Below are 27,773 nucleotides of genomic sequence, written 5' to 3' on the forward strand. Positions count from 1 at the left end.
GAGAAGACACTGTGTAGTTTTTATTTATAAAAATACCCAAACTTTAAAACAGAACAGATGAAACCAGCACCGAGAGCGAATGGACGGGTTCAAATGATGGGCAGAAAGAACGGATTCCAATGGTGCCATCTTTTAGTGAGATCTCTGAATTCATTCCAGCTGGCACTGATAAAAATCAAAGTGGTTGCTATGGATCCTTAGAACCCACCTGTGAGGAACTCCAGGCATTTGATAGAGATGTGGATAGAAAAGCAAAGGATCTCAGCCTTTCTTCCACCTGCCTAGTTGCTGCTGTTCCCTTGTGTTCCTAGAGCACAGCAGTGTTGGGCCAGGTAGCTGCCTTGAGTTTTTAACGTGGGGCCACTAGCCTCTGTTTCCGGATACACTCCCAGATCCAGTCAGGAGAGACGCGCTTGGCTCCAAGGTTCTCATCAACATCCCCTATTACATGTGTTGCTGAGGCAGTGTCGAACTCTTGCACAAGGTCTCCATCATACGCCACAAAGTACCGGCGGATTTTGCTGAAGTCCTCCACGGAGGGCGGTAGGTACAGCTTCACCCCTGTAAATATGTCCAGCAGCATCTGCAAATTGTGGGGAAATAGAAAAAGATGGTGAGGAGAAATAAGATTGGGAAAGAGACTAGAGTGGTCTGGGTGCTTTACTAGATTAAGCGCTCTTTAGGCATGGACTCTCACTACATACAGCTCCCACCGCAAGGGGGCTGACAGAGGTCTCTGGGTTCTACTTGTGAAAGTAGAATGAATTATATTGAAATTATAATTCATTAAAGAAATGCTGCTTGAAGGGTTTGCTGAAGTATGGTTGTCAGGAAGAGAAACATCAAGGAGTGTGAGACAATGGGTCCTCAAACTAATTAACTTAGAGCTCCTACTGAGCTAGGAGATTGGTAAACATTAGTATGCAAATAAGATATGTATATATATTGTCAGTTTCTGCTTCCTTTTGTCTCCTATGTTAAATTGGCTTTCCCTTATCTGTTTAAATAAGTTAGCTTGAGCTTTTGCAGGAGGCTCACATATCTGGGTGCACTGGCAAAGCGCTTTGCTAATAAACAGAGTGGTCTGACAAATTCAGTGAGTCTTGAATCTGACTTTGACATACTGCAACACAAATAAGGATGCAGCTTATTTAATACAAGCTTTGGGAACAGACTCTCTTTCCTCCATGCTGAAAATGTTCAGTATAGTTTCAAATGGGACCTCCCAGCAGGAGGTGAACAGGGAGCACGCTGAGGAAGCAAGATGCCCCCCAAACTCAGATGGGTAGGAAGCGCAGGGCGTTACCTTCTGTGTTGCCACTGTGCAGTGTGAAAGCTACACATCTGTTCTGAGACACGTAGTGGTGGATTAGCAGGTGGTGCTGTAGGTAGGGGTTAATAGAGCCAACCCCTTACTCACTCTGCAGCAATGCCTGCTAAGAACCCAGCAGGACCCCCCCCAAGCAGACATTGTCAAACTGAACAAACGCCCTCCAGCTCCCCAATCTCAGTTCTTTGAAAGCATTCAGCAGGTTCCAAGCACAAGCCCCTCAAGTACAGAGTCCTGTGCGCTCAGAAGAGGGGGCTGCAAACCAAGAGGATCCTGTTCTAATCCCAGTTCTGAGGCTGTCTTGCCCAAAGAGTGAGGGATTTACAATGGTTTCAGTTAATCCATCTGCACTGGGACCTCTCTCCCACAGACACACTCCTGTGAAAGTCAGATACTGCAGCTGAACTCTACGTCCATAGCTAAGTGCCTTACCAAGAGCTACAGGGACACGATTAGCCCCAATAGCTACCTCTCGCCGGCTGCTCTCGGGGCCCAGTGACCGAAACATGTCTGCTGCTGAGGCTACGTCTACCCTAGACACTTCAAAGCGCTGCCGCGGGAGCCCTCCAGCGGCCGCACTGTGAAGTGCGAGCGTGGTCGCGTGCGAGCGCTGGGAGAGAGCTCTCCCAGCGTTCCATCTCCACGAGGGGACCGGCTCCGAGTGCTGGGAGCGCTGTTTCTAGTGCTTGGAGCCTGACCACACGAGCGTGTTGAAGCGCTCCAACTTGCTGCGCTCGGGGGGGTGATTTTTCACACCACTGAGCCAGCATGTTAGAGCGCTATAAAATGTAAGTGTAGCCAAGCCCGGAGATGCCCAGTGACTTTGGCAGTTGGTGTTTTTCAGTTTATCTAGTGCAGCATGGTAGCCCTGGGAGTTCGCACTTGCTATCCCCATCAGGAGTGTTCCAGCCGACACTAACCCAGGGACTGCTCCCACAGGTTTCCATGGACCTGGTCCCGCACCCCACCCCCAGCTCGTACAGAGCGAAGCAGAGGCGTTGCGCTCTCTCTCTCTCTCTCTCTCCATGCAAAGGCCACAAAGCTCAAACCTTCCACAAAGAGCTCAGCAGGGCCAGCACAGCCTGCTACAGGAGCCAATGCACTTGCTTGTTGAAGGATTTATTGCTGATTGGCACAGCAAAACCCAATTTTTCCAGCCCGTTCCTCATCTACTGTGTCACGTGAAAGCTCCTTGTCCTCACCTGCAAGTTCCTGATCAGCTCTGCCTGCGTCTCCTGTCGTACTGTCCCCACTGCCAGTCTGTCCAGGCATCTCATAGGTGGCTGTGCATTCCTCCACACCATGCTCTCCGCATGGAACACCTCCCCAGACTGATCCATGATGCGATCGCTCTCCTTCTGCAGACCCACCTGGCCTATGATTTCTACTGGCAGTCACCCAACTAATGGCTAGGGCTGAAGATCAGTTGATTTATTTTAAACCGCCAAACTCTACAATCTTTTCGGGGGCCTAGGCCATATAGCCATGTGACTTTATCCTCCCAATGATGAATCACTTACGTAAGCCGCACAAGTACACTCGTTAATGCAGAAATGGGAATGGCTCAGAGGCTTCATACTGCAGACACAAGGTGATCCCCAGCTGGGATCAGGACAGATACTTCCTCCCCTGTGCAACCCGACCGCTTCCACACACAGCACTGCACCAGCGACCAGGTGCAGTAACAGTAGCCGTGCCTTCCATCACAACATCTAGTCCAGCCCACTGCTGGAGTCAGGACAATGGGCACCGATGTGCTCTGGGTTGACAAGCCCTGTTATCTCAGCCACTCCGTACTCAGCGTGAAAGGAAGTGGGGGGAGGCAGAGGCTCAGCCGGAGGAGCTTGCTGCTACCATTTCTGCTTTTACATATCACCGAACTCAGACTGGCTTACAATGGATCCAGTGGTCAAATACTGAATCATCACTGCTTTGCCCAGGATGGAGGGCAGAGGCGGACTGAGAATGCACACTGCGTAACAGACAACCCCTGGAAGAGAGCTAGGCTCTTGAATGAGCCAATATGCCTGCTCACCGCATCTACGAGAAGCCACAGCCATTTCCTGCAAACCCCAGCTGCAGTGCAACACATCAGCGGGCTCTTTCGTGACAGAAAAATCTAGTCAGTTAGTTTCAGTCTTTAATGACTAGCTAACAGGCTTCTTTCTGAGAATGGCTGGGAAAGGCTCTAGCTCTTCTACATGCTGATCTGCTAGCACCTTCCTGGGTGCCCAGCTCACCTGCTGGTTCTCTCTCCAGGTCTGCTCTGCAACAACAAACAACAGCCCCTCTGAGGAGCAGTTCTGCTTGTTCCGAGTCTCCTTCCCAGCCGAGACTTGGGTCTGCATGTGCCTGGGGGTACGAGGCCCCAGCTCCCCTGGAGTAACTCACAGCACATTCCCATTGCTTCCTCCTGGCTCTCCCCCCCCCCCCCCCCCCCCACTGGCTTCTCCAAAAGACTGAATGTACCTCCTCCTAGCCTGAATGGACTGTTGGCTTGGCCCAGAGATTCGGTACGGTTCTGGCAGATCTTCTTCCACCGGGTGCAGTAGCCAAGAGCAGCCTGATGCTCAGGTTGAGGCAGGGAGGCTTAAAGCACCCACCTGCACATGCCAGGCCTCACGAACTGCAGCATAGCAACCCTTGTTTTTCAGACAGCCGGCTGCTGCCATGCCGGGGAATGTGTCCCAAAGCAACGGACTCCACTCTGCTGCTCCCTGGTGAGCCCACTGTACTGTGCGGAGAGCGAGCAGACCTCGCAATGCCGAGTTAGAGGACGTGCCTCCTTTCCCTCCCAATCTCTGGATCAACTGCACAGGGGGCAGCTCCGGAGCCCAGTCTCCCTGAGGTGGGGCTCTGGGTCTCCACAGCTCCTTGGGCTGGACGCAAGGCGGCAAAGCTGGAAGTGAACCAATGATGGCAGTGCCCCCACTTGGCAGTGGCATGCTCCAGGCCAACCCTTAGCCCTTTTCCCCAGGGCATGGCTGGCTATTGCTTGCTGCTGGGCCATGCTGAATTTGACCTGCTGGGAACAGCTGCTTTACTGCTCACCTGAGAATACTACTGCTGCTACCCAAGGTTCAGGGGAAGGTTACATCAGGCCAATAGACTCCAGTATGGCAGACACCTTAGCAGCCTAGCTGCCCCCTGCACAGCACATGGCCTCTGCTTCAGATTTGTTCTGAAACACTAATGCATTCCCTGTCTCTTAACTGCCCTGCAGCTCCCGCACTGCTCTGAAGCCAGCCCCACCCAGCCGTCCATACCTTCTTTCTGTTGTCATCCGGCTCAGCTGCTTTCCGTTTCTCCCCTCGCTTCTCCTCCGCCTTCTTTGCGGGAGATCTAACAACTGCTTTGCTGCCTGTCAACAGGAATGGCCTGGGTTAGTGCATTTTGCAGAGACAGGTGTGTTTTAAAGCAGGTTTGGATGCGCAGAGGGAGAGAGGAGAATAAGTTCCCTGCTCTAACCACTGTATCTGGGATTGCTTTTATTATTGACCAGTGTGTCTCAATACTGGGCTGTAGGACCACATCAGCCTGGCTTCCACCTCCTCTCACTCCCAGTGGGCCTCAGAGCCCCAGCCACTCACTTTACACTGTGAATTGCCACGCCCAAACTGCAGGTGCTCACACCTTTGCACAGTGCAACTGACATGAACATTAGGTACATGGTGCTGCAACACATACACCAGTGTTAGCTGAAGGCAAACGAAAGCCCAGCCACCAAACCCAAATCCCCAGAGGCCCTTAGACTCTGTGGAGGGCACTCTCTTACCTTCTGGCTTCTTGGCTTTTGCAGGTGACTTGCTTGGGGGTGTCTTAGCAATTCTGTGGGGTGTGGAAGACCTAGAATTTCCCTCATTCTCGCCACTGCTGCTGGCTGTGGACCCCTCCTCCTCTGCTACAATATTGAAATCGGACTTCTCCTTGGAAAGCTGGTACAGCTCCTGTCCCGCAAGGAAAAATTCTGCCCGTTAGCCACAGTGGAATTCCCTGACATCAGACATGATATGCCCAGAGACACGAGACACAAGTGATAAGCCAGGCACTCCCTTGGGATCCTCCACCCTCTCCTAAATTCCTAGCAGCTGCTCCACACAAGACACCAGGAGAACATAAAGGGTCATGATTAAACACCGAAAGACAATGGTGAGGCTGAGAACAGAGCTGACCAACGGGTGACTAGTGAAGGCAACCAAGAACCCATTTCCATCAGTCAAGGAAGTGACAAGTACAAAGATGCAGTCATCATTAATCAGATTTATTATGGTAGTGCCTAAGCCAACCAAGAACAGGGCTCCACGGTGCTAGGCGCTGTACAAACAGAAGCACATGGTCCCTGTCCCGTACAGCGTACAATCTAAATAACCAAACCAATCCCAGAAGCAGTGCAAAAATGCAGCCTACCACCACGAACACCACTTCCGGCAAATGTCTTTGTACACACAATGCAATCTGAATTTGCCTGCAACTTTATGAAGGGGTTTCCCTTTGGATTGATGTCCTTACTATGCTGCACCTGGGAATATATTACAAGTCTCACCTTGAGTTGAGGGAGGTTGGTGGCCGTCTTCCAGTCTTTGTCATCTCGGATCCGGGTGCAGCGAGGGAAGCGGATGGAGATCCCATCTGCAGTGTGGGCTTCTGCTTTAGAGAACTCAGCACCTGTGATCTCCCACACAGGGGCTTTCTAGACCAAGAATATTGGAGATCCATCAGCAAGGAAGCCCTACATTATTTTCCTTTGTAATCCTCCATCTCATCTACTAACTGAATGCATGTCTGGCCCCCCCCCCCCACTACAAGAGATCAGGCCAAACTGAGCTAAATACACACAAGTTAATTCATTGAGTGTTGCCATTAGATCTTCTGCCAAACACCTACAGGCAGCCATATCTAGTAACTCTGTTGTATTTTCAATTATATGACCAGAAACATCACAGACTGGGTTTACGTGTGTGTCAACTTCGAGATAATAAAATGTAACAGATATGCATGGCACTGAAGCGGTCTGCAAAATTATGGAGTGACAGTAGCAACTTCATATTTAAGGTTGCAATTCAATTTTCACCAGCCCTTTAACTTCGTGAAGCTCCTTTCTGCCTGAGAGTTCATGTGAGGTCCCTCGCCAGGATGGATTTGTTGGGAAAAGTGAGTTTGCTAAGATCAGGGGTTTCAGAGAAACAGGATTTTTCCAGAAGTAAACGAGTCCTCTAAAGCAATGGTTTTCAAACTTTTTTCCTGGGGACCCAGTTGAAGAAAATTGTTGAGGCCCACGACACAACGGAGCTGGGTCAGAGGGGTTTCGGGTGTGGGAGGGACTCTGGGCTGGGTCAGAGGATGGGGTGTGGGGGTGAGGGCTGCAGGGTGGGGCTGGGAATGAGAGGTTCAGGGTGTGGGAGGGGGCTCTGGGCTGGGGCAGGGGATTAGGGTGTGGGAGAGGGTCAGGGCTCTGGGCTGGGGGTGCAAGCTCTAGGGTGGGGCTGGGGATGAGGGGTTTGGGGTGCAGGAGGGGGCTCTGGGTTTGGGGGGAGTGATGGCTGGGGCAGGGGATTGGGGCACAGGCTTACCTCGGATGGCTCCCTGTCAGCGGTGGTGCTAAGGCAGGCTTCCTGCCTCTTCTGGCAGTGCAGACTCTGCTGCGTTCCAGAAGCGGCCAGCAGCAGGTCTGGCTCATAGGCGGAGGTGCGCAAGTGGCTCCACGCAGCTCTTGCCCACAGGAACTTGTCCCCCCACCCCCCCCTCAGCTCCCACTGGCCAGGAACTGGCCAATGGGAATGCAGAGCTGGTGCTCAGGGCAGGGGCAGTGCACAGAACCCCATGCGCCCCCCCCCCCAGGAGCCGGACCTGCTGCTGGCTGCTTCCAGGGCATAGTGCGCTGTCGGAACAGGTAGGGACCAGCCTGCCTTAGCCGGACAGCACTGCCAACGGGACTTTTAATGGCCCGGTCAGCGGTGCTGACCAGAGCGACCTAGTGCCTGACTTTCCGCGACCCAGCACTGGGTCTCGACCTACAGTTTGAAAACCACTGATCTAAAGGTTTTTGTCAATTCTCTCTTAGCAGCTTGGGCTGGAAACCTCAATTTTAAAGTATTTTAATCTTAGATGAGGTTTGATGCACCGGAATATTTTTCCCAAGAAAGGCTGCAAATGCAACATTAAGAACTTGTGCTTCCTCTCAGTGCCCCACCACAAACTGCTCTGTAGCATAGAAAACCTCTACCTTGACTAAGAGATTAGTGCACTGCTGCGTGCCACCCCTGGAAAGCATGATCTGTCCATGGAAGCACTTGCCTTTGGGTCTGGAACAATGAAGTCTGGATAATAGATCTTGTTAATTTTCAGCCAGCTTGGAATTTTACTGGGATCCTAGAAGTCCAAGAGGACAGGATCAAACATAGGAAGGGTGATTATTACAACAACATGCCTGTTAAAATACGAACCTGCTCCAACAGCAAATATGTGTTAAAGGGACGTTAGCCCTTACCCTGGTTCTTGTCACGCAGACAGAAAGCAGAAGACCAGAAGTCCAAAGTGCAGACAGTGCGATGTTTATTGGGGTTAATCAGGCAAGCATATCCATAGCACTGCACACCGGCAGAGCCTTTATCCCAGTGTCCCCCCTTTCCCCTTCCTTAGGGGGCATAATTATAAAGGTCCCACCCCTTACAATTTATGGTCATATTCGGTTTTGAAGGGTCTTGGGGCTTCGGCACCACTTCTTTTGTATCCCATGGGAAGGCTACGGAGTGAGGTTGTGCTTTGGTCAGAGACAGGCATTTCTTTGGCCTTTTCGTGTTTCTTATATCTTCCCCCCCCCCGCCCCTCCCAACTGGTTACTTGACCTTATCTCAAGAGAGGAGTTTGAGGCAGAACTGTCCTTCAAGTGTGCGTTCGTATATTACACTCCCATTCTGCCCAGCAACACTTTAGCTCTCTCTCTTGTTCCCCCCTAATCTGCTTGTGGGCAGATGCAAGTGTCTTTGTTTACACATTAGTAAGAATATAAAAATATCAAAAATCAAATGGGCACACAAGACCCAAAATTCTATCTCAGGCAAATATACAGGCCTGAATATGACATCATCATCACTAGCACTAAACACCTGGTAGATTAGCAACAGCTCATTGCATCTCCACACAAGGGATCTCTACCACTAAGAGCCCAAGGTACTCCCTCATGCCCCAAGAAAGCAGGTACTGGAGGCAGAGTATCCTTTAGATCTGCAGCAACCCCTCTCCTGATTTGGGAGAATTGGCTTCCATCTGTATGTGAACCAAATCATAGCCAGGTAAAATTAAGTGTTTCCCCGAACAGTTTAACTCGCTATAAACAGATTTTAGTCTATACAGATTTGCCAGGCAAAATGAATTCTCAACCTTCTAAAATACGAGGTAAATGCTCCAAGCCCAGTATTTGCAAACTTTCTACACCTAGATGAGATTTAAAGTGGCCTGAGATATTGGATTTCGGCATCAAAGGCACTTGCGTTTGAAAGTCAGGCCTTGGCATTTCTGAAGTAACACTCCCCTCTAGCGGCTAGTGAGGTAAAGCACAGCAAACCACACCAACTGCCATTTGCTGCTGCTCGTCGGAATGTCTAGTAGCCTAAATGGGAATCGAATGGCGAGTAGCCTCCCACGCTGAGCTTGGATCCAAATATAAGATGTGCCCACCCAGGCACATGCCAGAGCCCCCCTCACCTTGCTGATCTTCACCATGTCCAGCTCCTTCTGCAGGCGAGCCAGGGTGGCATCATCGTGCCCACCCGCGCACTTTGTCACCGTGCACCATTTCTGGCTCTTGGGGTCATAGCAGCCCATGAGGAAAATGGACATCATCCCACCTGGAACAGGGAGCAGGGGTTTCAGCATCGGAGTGCCAGGAGGAGCCCACCACTTCACGGCACACAAAGAGCCATCAAGCTGAACAGTGGGTCCCAGTCCCTGTGAATCTTGGGACTTTAGGCTTGTGACCGGGATTCCAGCCAGGCAAACCCCAACCCACAAAGCTTAACAATGAGCATCTGTACATTGGGCCACAGTGCGCCAGCTGCCAACTCATTCGGCTCAGCGCACTCTAGCCCACAATGGAGCCGGGCTGCTAGCTGTATTATGGGTTACAGTACACCCACCCACACAGAGGAAGTGGCAGGCAATAGCTGGTACAGCCAAATCTTAGCCAAGGAACAGCACAGTAGCCTGGAAACCAACGAGCCAGAGATTTTTCTCCCACCTGAAGCATAGGCAAGTTATCGACTCACGTTAGTTCGAGGAGACACACCTTTACTGCCTTGTCCATAGAAAGCTCCCAGAACCACCAAGTCTGCCGTGTCAGCCATGGCACCTTCATTCAGATAGTCCTTTTTCACTTTTAGCCAGTGACGTTTACCAGGCTCGTACGTACTCTGCAAACAAGCAAGAACGCTGAATCAGAAAGAAGCCTATTCAGATTTCTGTGGGGAACCATTTAAAAAAGTGGCCCAGGACTTCTATTTGGCCACACTGTACTTGAGCTGTGTTTCCACGACTGGTCTTTGGACTGGGCTGGTCCCTGAGATCTCCCTGACACAACTTAGGAATGCAGCAAGTCAGTCCCTAGTATCCAAAAGGTTGAGAAACATTGTACTAGAGCACTTTGATACACCAGTTCATAAGGAAAGGTTTAGACTAAGGCTTCCAGTGTTCATGAAACCAGCACCTACCAAAATCCAGCATGACATGACACTTCAAACACAAGCTAATAATAAATAAGTGACACGTAATGTTTTCATCCATAGGTCTCAAATCACTTTCAAAGGGGATTGAAGTATCATCCACATTTTACAAAGGGGGAAACTGAGGCACAGGGAAATGTAGTGACATGCCTATTGTCACAGAGCCACAACTAGAACCCATGTTTCTAGACTCCCAGTTCAGTGCCCTAGCCACTGGACTACACTGCTACAGGAACATGAGCGCAATACAGCCCTGCTGCAGGGACATCAAACGCATTTAGAAAACCCAGGAGACCAGATGGCAAGAAAACAATATGCGAGTGCGGAAGGAATTAAGAAATGGTTTAGGTAAGAAGCAGTGTCAGTAATCTGGAGCTCAAATGAAATCGACTGTAAGGCATTCTCGGCATAGTTCAAAGGCTTTTATCTACTTAAGAGTAGAGTTCAAGGTAAGATTAGATTAAAACAATTTAACATTACATATGGTGAAATCTTATCCTGAGAAATTGTTACTCCAAGATTCCAGAGAAAGTCTAAGCAAGGAAAGACCGTGACCGTAAGCAGACTTGCCTTTATATCTTTCAGCACCAGTCCTTCCAGCCCCTCACGGATGACTCGAGTGATCATATCTGCCAGATCTGAAGCTTTCTGGAAGAGAAAGGAAACGGTTGTGTTAAGATTACCCTACCAGATGGGGCTATGTTCACGGACATTCCTGTGCCGACCATTACAGCTCTCAGGCAGGAGCAGAAATGCATAAAGAATACGAAGTGACTGCAAGGGAAATGAACAAGAAGCTGGTTTCAGCAGGTGATTTTCAGAGCGAACAGTCCCACTTTTGCTTTTCTCTACTGTCAGTCTGTGCATGCAATGACGACTGCCACCAATGTCTCCAAACACAAAGAACTGTCATTGACCTTACAGTAAATGTGGTTATTCTAGATGCGTCATCCAAATGGATTCCAATTCTGGTGCACACGACTCCACACATGCGAGAGCCGATTCTTTTGGCTGGCAGTGTCTTTTGGGGCTTTACCTAAGTCTTTGACATCCTTGTGCTCCTCACCTACGGGTATAAGACGGTGGAGCAGACCCAACTGTCCCTCAGTTCCTTCACCATACAGCATCCAGATGTATTCCATTCCTCTATTGTAGAGGAAGAGGAGGAAGGCTGGTTGTGGAATCCATGTGGACTACAGAGTCACTGAGGTAAGTAACTGTTCTTTTGTCAAGTGATTGTCATATGGATTCCACTTCTGGTGACTAAAAGGCAGTAATCTCATTCAGGAGGTTGATATTAGGAGTCCTATTTAAATAATGACAGCAGGACAACTCTACCAAAGCAGGCATCAGACCTTGATGCCTCAGCGAAGCTATAGATAGTGCTGTGTGAAAGCATGGACGGACCTCCACCTGTTGAGACATCTCAGATCTAGAATCAGGTGCTAGCTTCCCTTCTTCTTGGGGATTAGATAACATCAGTAAAACCTCTTCCCTATGAGTTCCAAATGCACCTCCTTCCACTGCTCCAAGATTTCGAAGGAAATCCACTTTTTTAACAGTTGCAACAGGGAATGAGGTGGGAAGGAAGCAACTGAAATGGGATGGAATATCCCTTGTTATAATTTCTAAGAACCATTAATCCGAGTCCAGGTCTCCCAAAAATAAAAAAGATGGTTGCCAAAGGGGGAGAAAAAATGGGGCATAAATCTTGGAATGGTTCTGATTGGCTCTCAACGATGGTGACCAACTTGCTGTGAGGTAGAGACAGGGTGTGCAGTTGGGGAAAAAGAGGCACAGGGCCTCCTGTGCTGGAACCCGTTTGTCCCTCAGTGGCTCCGATGTCCTTTATGGCTTGTAGCAATAAGCAGAAGGTCACTGCTTCCTCCTAGGAGCTGGTGTGCAAATGCCCAGTGAGTGGCTCTTGAATCTTTCAAAGCATGCAGGGATTCATCAGTAAATCCATTGAACAGATCACAACCTTCAAATGGAAGGTCCCCAATCGTCATTTGGCCCCTCTCTTTCAGTATTTCCAAAGATTAGAGCCATGAAGCACCGCTCATGTTGATGGAAGGGGACACTGACCGAGCTGCTGTATCTGAAGCATCTAATGCAGCCAGTAATGATGTTTGGACTACTTAAGATCCCTCACTCACAATGGATTTCAGCTGCTCCCTATGTTCTTGCAGGAGCTTTTCTAACTATACTATTAACTAGCCTACGAAAAATTGCACAGAGTAAGCAGACACTACAAAGGTTCCATATTGCTGCCACAGATTGTAAGAAGTTAAAGAAATGATGAGCCCACTCCAACCTTTAGGCCCTCAAGCAGGAGAATGTGAGGGCATGTAGCGTGCAGGTGCAGCCCTAGCCACTGAAGGCCAAAAGAATCTGAGCACACCAGAAGCGGAATCCATGAGGACAATCACCAGGATAAAAATCACAACAATTGCAGAACTATACTGCTGCTCCATTAATCATGGGGCAGCAAAGTGCCCAGGTCATAGGCCAGAGAGATTACTATTTAAGATGCCTTTTTGCTAGCTGAAACTGAACTCACCGTGACATGCTTCATCTCAGAGAAGAGTATCCGGTTGGGGATTTCCACCATGTTATCATGGAGAAACTTTCGACGCTCACGCAGGGGCCTAAGGAACACAGTACACACACATCAACCAAGGAGAAGCAAAAGATCCCCATAGACACTAAGTACTAGTCACACGAACATTTAAACAGCACTTTGCAAATGCCTTCCTACATTTATTTCTACACATAGAAGTAGAAAGTTCCATTTTTAACAACTTGCACTTGTAGCACTGATAACGCACGGAGCTCAAAGTGCTTTGCCAATACTGAGCAAGCCTCACAACCCCTCTGTGAATTAGGCAGCCTTCATTACACACAATATATTCTGTATACATTATACAAATGAACTGTGGCACACGGGAGTGACATGCCAAAGCTCACAACAGGAGTAGTTAGTGGCAGAGTTCTGAACAGAACCAAGGAGTCCTGGCTTCTACTCTTTTGCTCTCAAATACTGACCACATTGTAAGCAATACTAAAAATTTAGAGTGTTTTATTTCCTTCCTAAAATTCTGGCTGGAAATCGGTGTCCTACATTCCATTTGCCAGTATGTCAGCCAGAATTTTGGGGAGGAAAATGTGCAGAGCTATCTTCAGACTAGGGTTGATATTTTCAAAAGTGCCCCACTTAAAAGCTCAAGTCCCATTTTCAAAAGGTACTTAGGTACTTAAGAGCCTAAATCCCATTGTCTTTCAGTGTGACTTAGGCTCCCAAATGCTTAAGTCAGTTTTAAAAATGGAATTTAGGTGCTTTAGAAAATGTTGCCCTAAACCTATTTCTCCATCCTGAACATCAATGAAGCTGTCGGTCAAACTCACCTGTCCATCAGGCTGGTGTCATTGAAATAGATGCAGTCAAACACAAACAAGCAGACATTGGCATCCTGGAAAGCAGCTTTCTGCAAAACAATTAAGATCAAAGAAATCAATCTGTTTGAGCATCAAAATTTATTATGCAAGCAGGAACACAGGAGAAATGTGACTATATGCAAAGTGCTCTCAAGCGTACAAAACACTAAACAGAAAAATATTTTCCCCTCTTTGATCTTTCATACTAAAATTGTATTTTGTAACAGTCATAAACATTCTTACAAAGCCTGATTTAAATTTACAGTGTCTCTTTACACATAAAATAGGAAAATAAAACATGTTAATAATTCCCAAGTGACCTGGTAGTAAAAGCTGCATGATATTAATGGCTTAAAGCAACCCAAGTATAAGGAGTTACTGCTATGGGGAAAACCCAAACAAACCTTCCATTGATTTCAGATAAGCAGCTCCTCAGAAATCAGTAAAACAGTCCTAATTTAATTTTCAGTTTATGGCCCTGATCCTCACCTCAGTTTAACATAGGTCTGAACTTTAAAATCATGCTGATGTGGACCTAAAGCTCACGTCAGTATCATTTTGTCCTTTTCCACCTACTAAAGAATGTTGCAAGCAATCCTGAACACTCAATGGCAGAGAAGCCTGTAAGTGACTGATTTGTCCCTGAAAAATTTTTTTTTCCTTTTTTTAATATCCATCCTGGGTTGAAGTTTCCCAAACATCTCGGCCACCATTTGATCAGATGATCTTCTGATAATCTGGTGCACTATGTCTCAGCTGAAACTTCTAATTTACACTATCACATCCTTGGGCCAGGGGCCAGATCTTCCTCTAATGTTCTGTTCAGCACTGGACAGGTGAATGGCCTTAAGTGATAATGAACTGCATGATAAAAATGTTTAAGGTGACAGACTAATCACGTCTAAACCACCAGCTTTAACCTTCAGACCACAGCAGCAACACATGGCAAGTGCCCACTTTGGTACCTTATGCACTCCAAGGGTCCCGAAGGGTAGCGGTTTGCCTGCTTTGTTGTCAATCAGAAGAACTTCTGCATCCAGGATCATACTATTTCCACCAGGGAACGCCTGGGGGATGAAGTCCTTAAAATGGGCTACCTGAAAAAGCACATAGCAATGACTTACTTTCCTTACACTCTCTAAGTCTGCCTAGGGGTCTGTCTCACTCCTTTAGCAAAGATGGGGCCCCCCCACCCTTCATGAAGTCCTGGGAGGAAAGCAAACAGCAATACACACAATGTTTTCCACTCAGAATGCAATGTGCTTGGCTGGACAGCTTCTCATTACCCCAGCAGCAAGCGATCGTACACTGGAGAGATACATAAGCCACAGCTAACTGAACCAGAGCTTTAAACACATGGGAACATACCTGCAGTAACCTGCAGGAGGAGCAAGTTCCCCCTTTCAACTTTGTGTAGCAGATAAGGCTGTAGTATTAAACACAATGCCATTCACAAACCCCACCACATCCTACTGCAACTAACCCACGCCATGTTGGCAGCCAAAGCATCCCTGACAATGAGAGGTGTAGGCAAGAGATGGGGTAGGTACAAAGGAGGGGCAGAACCATATTCCTGCAGACTTTCCCGGGCCGGGAGAGGGAGTTATGGAGAAACATGGAAAGGAGAGGTAGGAAGCAGGTTTGTATATAGGACATGAATTCTAGAAGATTGAGAGTGAGTTCAGACTCAGACTTTCAGAACAAGGTACAACAAGTCTGAGCCTCTCCATGTGCCTCACAGTAAGAATCAGTTCTCTTGCATGCCATAAATACACCCCCTAATGGAAATCTTACCAAGTGCCCAGCATCATTCACCTGCCTTCACGCACGGTGTCTTTGAATCAACCTCTGAACGGGTGGTGTCAAAATGACCCTCAACCCTCAGTTCCCAGCAGTTCCTGGGCATTTCCCACAAATTACAGGATTAGAAAACACATTTTATAGTGATAGACTTAAAGAGCTCAATATATTTATCATAAGGGTTAAGGGGTGACTTGATCACAGCCTACAAGTATCTACACAGGGAACAAATATTTAATAACGTGCTCTTCAATCTAGCAGAGAAAGGTATAACATGATCCAATGGCTGGAAATTGAAGCTAGAGAAATTCAGACTGGAAATACGGCATGAATTTAGAATGATGAGAGTAATTAATCATTGGAACAATTTACTGAGGATAGTGGTGGATTCTCCATCAGACAATTTTTAAATCTACATGGGATATTTTTCTGAAAGATCTGCTGTAGGAATTATTTTGGGGAAGTTCTCTGACCTGTGTTGTACAGAAGGACAGACTAGATGATCACGACTGTCCCTTCTGGCCTGGACTCAGGTCTCAAACATCCATACTGCACTATACAGACCTTTTGACTGGGATGGGCAGCTTGAGCTGTATCCAAACTGCAAAAATCACAGGGCTTGCACCCAAGGACTCAGGCTGTGACCCAACCCCCTAGAAGGTTCCTAAGGACCCAGGTCCTGAGTGCTTGCTGATCCAGGTCAGGCTGATTTGTGTGTGGAAGAAAGCAAGGCTTAGGCTCAAACCTGAGTCAGAGCCCAGGCTTACTGTGCAGTGTAGATATACCCCAAGAGGTTAACAATGAATTCTGCCCACAATGTTGAATGCAGCTTTTAAAATTCATATTTAATATGGTACACAATGGTCTGCAACAGACACTGGGCTTCTTGGCTCCAGGAACTGCTGGGAAATTCACAGTTTATCACACAAGCCTGGAGAGGAGAAAAGCAAACAGAAGACAAATTACAAAAGGGAGCTTAGGACTCTGCTTACTTTGTGAGGGAGGACAGGTTTGAGGCTTCGGCTGAAGTAGCTGAAGTGATCTCCATTCTTGTGGACCTGGACTCGCTCCCCATCGTATTTGATCTCTGCATACATCCCATTGGGGCACTTCTTCATGGCGTATTCAATTGACTTGCAGGCTTCAGCCTTACAGAAGACAGGAAAGAAGAATCCCATGAAAACTTCACTTGTGGAAGTAGTGACTGGAATTACTTTTAACTAGCTTCTACAAAACTTCCCAAAGAAAAGCCAGAACAAACAGGAGAGAGCCAGAGAGATTTTTGCTTGTGTGACATCACTACAATACTTATACAACACACTTAGTACATGGAAGAGCAGTTTAAAGCCAAGTATTATATCAGTGCCTCACACCCCATCACCCCAATCTTGCACAACCATTTATGCTTCTGTTGATTCTTAAAGGTCAGGATATCTCAGGACAGTTTGTATGAGGATCCTCATCTCTGCCTCCTATGTAGGGTACTGAGGAAATCCATATTACCAGCATGGGCTGAACAGGGGTCATCAGTGAGGCCTGGACGCTGAGGGTTCGCTTCAAACCTGGCAACTTGTCAGCCTCCTGCTGGTTCCTCAGCACTCGCTCCACCACATTCTGGAGATTGCGGGAGGCTTTGAATGCCTCATAAGCATTAGGATCTAAAGCATCCAACCTTTAAACAATTAAGGGGGAAAAAAAGAAAGTCACTCTCTCAAGCCAAGCCTTCTACAGACAGTTAAGGAGGTTGCTGCCTGCTACCGTTTTTACTTCTCAGACAGTAAATGTGGAACTCACACATGCTTTGCACCAGCATTCATTTTCAGATCATGCTTTATTAGCCTGATGATGCATTTCAGGTCATTCCCTGTGCACCTAAAATGAAAAGAGGATTCAATCAGAAGATGTTCATCTGACCTACTCCTTCCCTTGATAATAGGGAAAGGAATCTGCTCCAAACCTCAGTACCATGGGGTAAACACTGCAGCAGAATGAGAGCATGACTACACAGAAGCAGAAGATGGGGACCCCCTCTGAAATTTGAGTCCCATAGAGTTTTTAGCTTATACAGTGTCACTACAATAGCAGTTATATAACACAAGGTGGGCCTCTCTGCAGAAGAGCAGCTTAAAGCCATGCCACCAGTCACTGCAACGTACTTTTTACGGCTCTGAATGACTGAGGAAATTGAGCTCCCATCACTTTCCCTGGAAAGCGAGGTGTATAATCGATTTCACTGTTACATGTGTGTTATACAAATCACAAGACAGATGGCACAGCTGCATTTCAGCAATATCACCACTGTCTAGGTAGGAGGTATGCCCACTGTCTGCTGAAGTTAGAGCAGCTACAAGCCACACACTCAGCAGGTCACAGTACGGAAATCAGGGTGTCTGGTATTGATTGAAACACTCACTCAGCTCCCAACAATCTATGAAAGTAATCAAAAGAAATGCACTCAGGAGATGGCTTGCCAGTGATCTAAATTTTAAGATAAGGCTCTAAAACTCTCCAGAACCATAGAAAGAATGAGAAGGACTTGTGGCACCTTAGAGACTAACACATTTATTTGAGCATAAGCTTTTGTGGGCTAAAACCCACTTCATCATTCAAATCCCAGCAGGGTCAAAACCTTTCATCCTTCAGCAGCAAACTAAGTTCCATGCAATTTACTGCATGTGGTGGTGAGGGGGCTTTTAGAAGAGACCTTGTGTGAAATGTCTAAATATTAAAGATGCCATAGGATTTTACACAGGGATTTGCCCTTTTCTCACTGTTGCACAATGGGTTATTTAGCTGATACAACCATCTCTCGGAGGAGGGCTATCCAGTGCTGTTTTACATAGCATCATTGCAAACTGCTTTGCAAATTATATGCATAGGAGGTCAGAGGAGAGACTTCTTTGTATCAACCTTCTAGACCAGCGTTTTTCAAACTGGAGTCTGTGAGGGTATTCTAGTGGGTCCGCCAGCCCCGCTGATCAACTCCTCCCCCTCCCTCCCTCAACTCCTCTCCATCCTTCTCAGTGCCTCCTGCACACTGGGGAACAGCTGTTCAGCGGCATGCAGGACGCACTGGGAGAGAGGGGGAGAGGTTAAAGGGGGGGGGAGTTGATTGGCGGGGCCGATGGACCCCCGGAGTATCCTCAGTTCCCCGGTGTGCAGGAGGCACTAGGATGGATGGGGTGGAGTGGGGACGGGGTGTGCTTGGGGGAGGGGGCGGAAAGAGGCAGGGAAGAGGAGGGGCAGGAGTGGGGCCCTGGGGAAGGAGTGGAGTGAGGTCAGGGCCTGGGGCTGAGTGGGGAGCTTGAGGGTCCGTGAAAATTTTTAAATCAAAATGGGGGCCCTCAGGTTGCTAAAGTTTGAGAACTGCTATTCTAGATGTTGAGCATTAGTGTCATCTCAGTGGGATCTTGGCCCTGGCACCCAAGTAAATGGCAGAGCTGAAAATTTTACTGACTTCCTCTACCCCTAACTCAGTTAAAGGATGATTCTCTCAAGTCGATATTTTCCAGTGAGGGACAAAAGAGACCAACTCCTATACAAATTAAAGGAGAGTTACCAAAAAGATTGAGAACATGTCGAATCTGGGAAAATGGAAAAATCCAAGAAGGTCTCGCTGCAAACTCCAAGGAATTCATTCTTTTGGCAATAAGTAGCAGTAGAATAAGAGCTTATTTGCAAAAACCAAGAAACAAGCACTTGACACACAGTCATTAGGAAAAGCAAACAGGAAGCTGGCGGAAGTGGAGCTCTTATCACACATCAGTTGAGAAAAAAATTGATGGTGGCAACAGTTCAGTCTCATTGACTGAAAGATTAAACACGGACGTCTGCGCTCTGTAACACTCCTATCCACGTCAGCTGAATTAAGTATGGACGGAATGAAGTATCAAATACCTGACTTTAGATAGATGAGTGATACCGAGTCTGTGTGGCATGGTAAATATCAGGGTCCAGATTTTTAAAAGTGATTTTGGGCGTCCAACGTGAGATGCTTTCAAGCCATCTGATATTCAGAAAGTGTTGCTGGGCACTGCAAATCAGGCCCCTTTAAGGTATCTCAAAAGCTAAATACCCAAAAATGGAGGCACTAAAAATAATTCGCCACACTGGAACATCTTGGCTCACGTTTTTATCATTATTCAAGTCCGGAAGGATCAATTCAAAACCCTTACGATGATCAAAGAACAAAAATGTATGAGATTTTACACTCTTACAGGCCCCAAAATATATGGCTTGAAGAACTTCGCAGGGTCCTTCAAATTTAATCCCCTACAGTAATTCTATTTCTTCATATACAGAAGTTGTAGAAAGATCATTAACAACTTCATTTTGAAATGTAACAAATTAATGTAAATTAAAAATACGGTAACGGGTCCATAGCCTGACACTTATATGGTGACTGAGCAAGACATGCCCAGGTTCTATACGGTTTCTTCCCTCACAGTGGCTGAGAACAGCAGCTTTACATGCAGGTTGGATCTGAAGTTTCTCTATTAACCTTTTGCTTAGTGCTGGTGCTAGATACCGACTCGATAGCCAAGACTGAAATTCTTTACACAGCGCATGAGCAAAAGCAACATGCTCTCCACGCTGATCAGTACTCAAATGAGATTTAACTCTGCCACTGAAGGACCCTTTATAGATGCGAATAGCAAGTTCAGTCTGTATGGCCTTTTCAGTCAGTAACAATTGTGGTTATAGTTTTTAAGGTGCACACTTATCCACTAGGAACTGCACTGAGACAGACATTTCACAGACTGCCAAAAAGCCAGAGTGCAAAGACTACCAATCTGGGCCAGATTCAAACCAGTTATCTAAATGTAAGAGACAGATCCTTATCCCCCTTAAAAAAACAACCAGAACCACCCACTGGATTGTGCTTATGGCCTCAGAGTTAGACTTAACCCGTGTCTCACCCTACCTGCTAGCCATATCCTGCAGCACACTTTGCTGGTCATCCTCCTTGGAAAGCTTTGAAAGTTGAGTGAGGAACTCATCCACTTCCTGGATGGTAAGGAGACTTTTGGCAGCAGGAGGGCAGGACTTGCTCTCTTCAAAAAAGATGCGCACCGTTTCGGAAACATCTCCCTGTCTCCAAAACAAACAAAACCAGGGTGTTTATCAAACCTTTGGCAGGAGACTAAGGCAAAAGGGATGGGGCACTGGAGATGAAGTATGGGTCAATAACTAGATCTTTAGTAGGAGGGGAAAAAGGGAGTCTGATGCCAGACCTCTATGAATGGGTCACAACCAAAGAGCGAGGAAGGGCAACAATGATGCAGCACTGGGATTGTCTTCCCAGCCATTTCTTTTTTAAGTGGTATATGCAAGACACAGACCCTGTGTCCTGCTGTCATCATATTTTCCACCACTGCAATATTTGGTGCCTTTAATTTCCTCACCATGAATCCAATCTTGTAGAGTTTATGTGCCATGAACTCTTGCTGAGTTCACTGGAGGCTAATACACTCTAAGCCTACAGAAGTGGACCCATCATCATCGTTTGGATTACAATTTTGCTTTTATTTTAAAGTAAATCCTTGCAAAACAATCAGTTAAATGGGAATAAGCCAGACAAAACAAGAACCTCTAGGGTAGCTGTGGCAAAGATTTCAGTGCATCAAGTGCAACCAGAGGATTGTTCAGAACTTTTGCATTACTACACCTTTAGTCCTGGATGCTGCGGGTTAACTGATGCGCAGCATAACACTAGCCTGCGTTCTGTTGGAATACCATTATATAAAAGGTCCAGTTTGTGGGAAGCTTCATGATGAAAAAGAATCACCAACTGCAGCTCTGAAAACTTATAATCCTTTCAAGTGAAGGAAAATTTGCATGGTTTCAGTATCAAGAGGCTGAACAGTGAGATGAAATGAACTTGCAGTCTCCTTTACTGACCTGCTCCAGGTCTCGGACCATCTCCTCCTGGCTGCAGTTGAAAATCCTGCTGAATAGCTTGACAATCTGCTTGTCGTTCAAGTTGTAAACACTTTTAATGACACCTGGTAATAGCAGCTTAATAGTCAGGTAGAGGTCACCATGGAAGCCATCTGGAAAAAGGCAGGTGCATCATTAGAAACTACCAGACATTGGTCTCAGCAACAGGCTCTAGATTCACGTACACAGGGGCCATCAGGTAAGTACTAACTCTAAAAGACAGCAACACAACCATGGCCCACCATGTGTTGCCCTATGGGGTACTACTCTACATTCAAGGGCACCTCCCAGTTGGTCCTCCATAGCTAATTCCGATACTGCAAATTTAGCACCAGCTACAAAAATTTCTCCTGATCCCGCCACGGGACCCAGTCTTATTGAACTTATTATCTAGATAACAGACAAGAACAAGGCAGTCCACACTGTAGGCACTGTCCACATCACAACAGACACAAAAGTGGTGCAGCGCATAACTCTGAGAATCACATCTTACCCATGGACTTGACTGTCCTTTGTCCCCATCCCTGACAAAGCTGGGTGGTCTTTGCTGTTCATTATTTTCAGATGCCCTCCCAACACAGAAAAATGCCAAGCAGGAGTCACACATACCTCCCGCAGTTCCTTTTTGCAAGAAGTCCTGAATGATCTGCGTTTTCACGTTATAGCTGGGCTTCTCGGCAACCATGGCGCACAACTTTCTGAACTCCCGCAGCAAGCAATCCTTGTGCTTTGGGTCACACTTCTTTGCAGAGAGGCTAGACTTGTGGGAAGAGCTTTCAGGGGCTTCATCAGAGTTGCCCGGTTTAGCTGTACAAAAGGAGACACAGCATGTATTTAACTTTTAATAAGTAGGTTGGGAGGATACGGTACAAACTTTGAAGATGAGGGTCACTACTGTCCAGGCAAACGAAAAGCAAGAACAATCCCTACAAGCTGGCAAAGCTTCAGATGTGAGTAGCAAAGCGCACATCAATGAGATTTGTAAAATCATGATTGAAAATCTGAACGTGCATTTTTAACAAAAAATTCAACTACTTTAGTATGTACCTTGCACTCAGAGCACGTGAGAATTTTCTGCAGTTTATGAAATAAAGTTAAAATTGCAATGAAAAATCATCACGCTGACGGATAATTTCATTTTATTCTCACTTTATAGGCAATTCTCCACTCCAGCATCAGGTTTCCCCAATACTCTCACAGCAAAAGGCAACCTTCAGTGGAAGAAAAAGGCTTGACAAAGCTGCTGGCTCCCTTAGAATCCCTCCCAAACCATTTTTCATTTCTTCCCACTCAACTTCCAGAGGCAAATGCCAAGATGGAGCCCATCCCATGAGTCACAAACCGGATCTGGACACCTGATGTACAATACGACCAGTTCATCCAAATAAAAGCAGGGGACTTGGAATTTGTTTTAACTAATTTGGAATTTGTTTTACTATGCAAGAGGTGAGGGGGCACAATCTAATTTCCAGTTGCATATTGATAAACTAGGTTCTACTGTAATTACTTTGGGTACCTGGTGAGCATCTGTTTGTCTTGATGTTACAGAGACAAGAGGATAAATACCTTAGCAATAACTTAGTTAACTAAACCCAAGCCTCTTTACTGCTCACAAGGTTCAGGAACTAACCAGCAAATGCTCAACTTATTGCAGAAGCTTTCAGTTAACAGGATACTACTCCACTTGGGAGGGATTAAAAGATCTGCATAGCTTCTGGACAGTTATATTCTGAAAACCATGAGAAATTTATTTCTACACTTGCCAACTCTGTGGTTTCCCTTCCCTCACCCACAAGAAAGATGGATGCTCAATTTCTTAGAACTAAACTGGACAAAACTAGAAAATAGCATAAGAGAGAATCCTACATGGGCAAGAAAGACTGGGTGAAGTAATGGAGTCTTTCCATCTCTAGCTTCCGTTATACAATTCTGAGCACGATGAAATAACTTACAAAACCAGAGTTTGTCCAATACAATAAAACACGTTTACTGAATTTTCATTAGACATGAAGTTTTTTCCAGTGGAACCAAGGCAAAGAACGGCTGTGCCCACATTTCTGAATTCACAATTCTGAGGGAAAGTGATTTTATTTTAACAAGTTTCACTAAATATTAAAAAAAATCCCAGATTGTGCTACCTGATTTATTTCAGCCTTTCTTCCTGTAGAAAAAGGTGCAGTTTCCAAATCTCAAAGGCTCTTCAAAGAACCAGCCAGGTAGCCAGTGTAAGTCACAAAATAAAAATGCTCTCCACTTCAGTTATAGGTTTCAAAATCACTGTTCATGAATACAATTGAGTCCAGATCCTCCTCCCCTAATGTCAGTCAGAGCTTTTCCACTGACAGGTACAGGTCCTTCTGATTACCGATATCTGGAGTCAACATTCCATCTAGACCAGTGGTTTCAACCTGTGGTCCACGGGCTCCTGGGGGTCCGCAGACTGTGTCTAAGATTTCCAAAGGGGGCTGCATTTTTTAGGGGCTCGCAAACTAAAAAGATTGAAAACCACTGATCTAGACATATAAATGCAGTTCTGCAGTCTTACTCTTTCTGGGCAGAAGATTTGGTAGATTTTATCCCTTTTGTACACATCACCAAAATAATGCAAACATCAGTTCTTTTATGACTGACATCTTAGAAAACACTTAACTTTGTCTACACAAAGTAAATAAAATATGAAGTTTTGTTAGCATTAAATCATTTCTTATTCATTAGATATAAACTACTGAGGTCTGACTCAAATTGAAACTCCACCGCTAATGCTAATATTATAAGAGGAATAAAGGTTCCCCCAGCATCAGCGTAATAATTCCCACCTGTGAAGCCAGAGAATTTCTTTGGTGATGGATTGGGGGTAGCTAGCAGCTCCTTCTTGGGACTGGTTATCTGTCCACTGGGGGAGAGCTTCGCCTGGATAGTCGCCTTTTTCTTAGGTGTGTTCGCAGCCTTGGAACTGGCCTCTGTAGAACATAGTAAGAGGTAAAGCATCGAGTCAAAGCAACCCATAATCCCCAACAACAAAATCAGGTAAGTAATTCACAATACTTTGCAATGAGCAACTTGTGTGAGAACTTACAAACAATTAACCCACAAAACACATTGAGGGAGGGGATAGGTAAACATTTTACAAATAAGAAAACTAAGAGTGGTTAAGTGATATGACAAAGCTCAAACAGCAAGATAGAGCTAGCTGGGAATGGTAGCCAAGATTTGAGGCTCCAGTGTCTTGCTATCACCATTAGACAACAGTGCTTCTCTCCTCCACTCTTTTAGTGCTTGAATTCGGAGAATAGGTCTTCCCTGCAGAGTTAACTCAGGCACTTGTTTAGATGTTGCCTCTAACCCCTCTGATCCCCACATAAAAACCTTACATGAGTTTAGGGATGCTTTAAACCTGGGTTAACTGGCCCATCTGGGGAGGGATAGGCTAGAGCCTGGGTGTCACTTTCACTCAGGCTGATAATCCTCCCATTTTTCAGTGAGGATGTAGGCTAAACTACTTGGGGCAGGGACCCTCTTTTTGTTCTGTGTTTGGACAGTGCCTAACACAATGGGGGCCTAGTCCATGAATGTGGCGCCATGGTAATACAAATAATAATAAATAGCTCGAATGCCGATAGTCCTCCAATGCCTTCCCACAGTTCCCCTCAACTGCCCCCTAGGACAGACAAGTTCTCTCAACTCACTGGGAAAGAATCAGAGCACCTCAGCTCACTGCAGTTCAAAGATAAATTCATGGAGGATAGGTCCATCAATGGCTATTAGCCAGGATGGGCAGGAATGGTGTCCCTAAGCCTCTGTTTGCCAGAAGCTGGGAATGAGCGACAGGGGATGGATCACTTGTGATTATCTGTTCTGTTCATTCCCTCTTGGGCATCTGGCACTGGCCACTGTTGGAAGACAGGATACTGGACTAGATGGACCTTTGGTCTGACCCAGTAGGGCCATTCTTATGAACCACGGGATATGTTCCCAGACGTTCTAGTGACACACAAGTGAGGGTGCAGCATCAATGAGGACACAATAACTCAGGTATGCTTTGTGGTATGGCTGCTCACACTAGGCTAACCCAGATAATCACCCAAGTTAACTCTGCCATGAAGACATACCCTGAGTATCATGGAGCAATGAGGAAGGATCCACTCCAAAGCCTTAGTTGCCAACCTCTTTGGAAAAAAATTAAGTTTTGATTCTTAGATGGTTTCTAAGGTAGCCAGGGTCTGTAACAACTGCAGAAGCAATGCACTCAGCCCCAGTGGAATGATACAAGGCTCCTCCTCTTCCAACAGTGACCACTGTCAACTGATTAAACAACTAAATGGTATGACTGACTGCAAAAGGTGAAAAGCTTTTCAAGGAAATGGCTTAAAGATGAGAAATTTGTGAAGGGAAGTCCTCAATACAGACTGGGAACAGAAAAAAAAATTACGACTCAGTGGAATAACTGGTGTTGTAGAAAACAAAAGCATAGAAGCAGTACTGATGTTTTAAAAAGCAAAAGCAAATGCAAATACGACCAACTTCAGTGCAAGCAGGCCATTTTTAGGACAAATTAAGTATATGGTAAAGGCAATTGCAATAAGGTGACAGCAACTGTAAAAGGCTTGTGGAATTACAGCATACAACACTAGCCTCCAATCTTTCTTGAGCAAGTAGATTAATTTAACCAAAGAATTTAGCTACACTTGCTAGCACCTGACACCTCCCATTCACCTGTACATGAGGGAATTGGAGCAACTTGGGCTTTTCCAAATCCACGTCATGATTTCACAGCTCTCAATCTCCAGGATGGATTACAGCACCACTGAATGGAAAGTGGCCCATCCTGGAGACTCATTATAATGCAGAGGAAGAGCCAGCTGCACTAGTCACAAAGAACTGCAATGCCATTTACTGGTCCAGATACTCTTGGGTAGGAATCACTGACATACAGCATTGCCTAATATTACCGATTATTAAGGCCCCAGACAAGGGCACAGAGGCTCTCCCTCAAGCATCTCACCTGAGATATACTGGTTTATCATATCTTTCTCCGGGTCCTGGAGCTCTTCCCAACCCTCCAAGTCTGTGATGTCTTCAATCTTCTTTGTTGTGGCCCGAGCCCTCTCTAGCTTCTCAAAAATGCACTTCACATGGTACCACTCCTTCATCTCCCCGCCCGACTCTGTGAAGGGGTTGGGGACCACCTTCCCAATGCGCACCATCCCCTTCAAGATCTTCTCCTTACATTTCTTGCAGCCGGCTGTGCCGCGCTTGGCATAGTCCACGCAGTACCTCTGTTCCGCCATCTCATCAGGGACCGCGCAGACCCTTCGATGCCAAACATGCAAAGCTGAGGGCACAGCAAAGTCTTCAGCACAAGCTCCCTGGTTTCTGCCGGCAGAAAGGAGAGACTTATTTCTTACCAGCAATCGGAACCAAGGAAACGGGCCGGCCACCAGGAGACGCAGAAGGCAACTTTCAAATCTCAGCAGAAAAGCCTGTCTCTGGGGCAGGCAAAGTCCTTCCCTTGTGCTGAGCGTCCTGGCAGTCTGTAAGAAGAGGCTCTTGAAAACGGCCGGCATACAGCCCCCTCGACGCCACACTAAGCCAGAGAAAAAGGGGAACAAATCAAGGCGCCTTCCTAAGCCTCTGAGCAGCGTAAGCTGCCCCCCGAGTATCGCCCCAAGGGCTTTCCCTGGGCTGAACCCGGAGAGAGACACGGGAACGGGCCAGGTGCAGGCCACCGGGTCGCGGCGGTTTCAACACCGGCCGTCCCGGGCCAGGGGAGCGGCGGGGGGGGGGGGGCAAGACAAGGCCGCCGCCGGGGGGAGCGGCCCTCGCCCGTGCCCGGCTTGGGACGCCCTGGGCCGGGGTTTGCAGCAGCAGAGGCGGCGGGCGGGGCGGGGAGGGCCCGGGAGCGACTCGGCGGCCGAGCCGGGGACGCCGCGGCCCCGGGAGGAGACGGGCCGGGCCCCGCCGCGCCGCAGGCACCTGGTTCCGGCAGCCGCGGGCAGGAGCGTCCGGGGACTGACCGGCCCAGCCCCCTCGGCCCGCGCCGCCGCCCCCGCGTCGCCTTCAAATCCGGGACTCGCGGCCACGCAGGGCGGGCATCGCGCATGCGCGCGGGCCCGCGAGCACGGGCGGCTGGGGCGGGACGGGCGTGGGGCCCCGCCGGCTGACCCCGCCCTCTGCAAGTGGCCACGCCCCCCGGTACTGACTCCGCCCCCAGCGGTGGCCGCGTTTCTCTCGCGGGAGCTTCGCCCCCCTCAGGCACAGACCCTCGGTCCTCAGTAGGGTTGCCAACCCCTCCAGGATTATCCGGGAGTCTCCGGGAGTTAAAGAGTAATCCTTAATGAAAGATCAAGTAATGTGATGAAATCTCCAGGAATACCTCCAACCAAAGTTGACAACCCTACCCCTCAACAACTCCGGTCTCAGCCTAGTCCCCACCTCCTCATGGCAAACCCCGCCCCCTCAGCACAGACCCCGCCCCCTCAAGGCAAACCCCGCCCCCTCAGCACAGACCCCCCCAAGCAACCCCCCATCAGAGACCCCGCCCCCTCAACAGA

General features: G+C 47.4%; 1 protein-coding gene across 2 annotated transcripts; it reads right to left on the bottom strand.

Annotated features, from left to right (window-relative positions):
• LIG3 (DNA ligase 3) lies at nucleotides 1-27,388 on the bottom strand. Of its 2 annotated transcripts, none has more exons than XM_073315551.1 (20): nucleotides 27,196-27,388; nucleotides 26,225-26,806; nucleotides 24,039-24,182; nucleotides 21,832-22,029; nucleotides 21,184-21,335; nucleotides 20,207-20,373; nucleotides 17,077-17,154; nucleotides 16,786-16,954; nucleotides 16,275-16,430; nucleotides 14,448-14,579; nucleotides 13,453-13,532; nucleotides 12,608-12,695; nucleotides 10,618-10,695; nucleotides 9,615-9,738; nucleotides 9,035-9,177; nucleotides 7,625-7,699; nucleotides 5,874-6,020; nucleotides 5,106-5,277; nucleotides 4,597-4,691; nucleotides 1-583 (listed from the first exon to the last, which is right to left on the bottom strand). In XM_073315551.1, exons 1-20 carry the CDS (start codon nucleotides 27,320-27,322, stop codon nucleotides 350-352), a joined length of 3,141 nt encoding a protein of 1,046 aa, XP_073171652.1. In that variant the 5' UTR covers nucleotides 27,323-27,388; the 3' UTR covers nucleotides 1-349. The 2 variants fall into 2 exon arrangements, with proteins under 2 accessions (XP_073171652.1, XP_073171653.1); XM_073315552.1 differs by having other exon boundaries at nucleotides 26,225-26,595; nucleotides 27,196-27,385.
• Nucleotides 27,389-27,773: the final 385 nt, after the last annotated feature.

The sequence above is a fragment of the Lepidochelys kempii genome, chromosome 17 (assembly GCF_965140265.1).
Source record: "Lepidochelys kempii isolate rLepKem1 chromosome 17, rLepKem1.hap2, whole genome shotgun sequence".
NCBI lineage: Eukaryota > Metazoa > Chordata > Testudines > Cheloniidae > Lepidochelys > Lepidochelys kempii.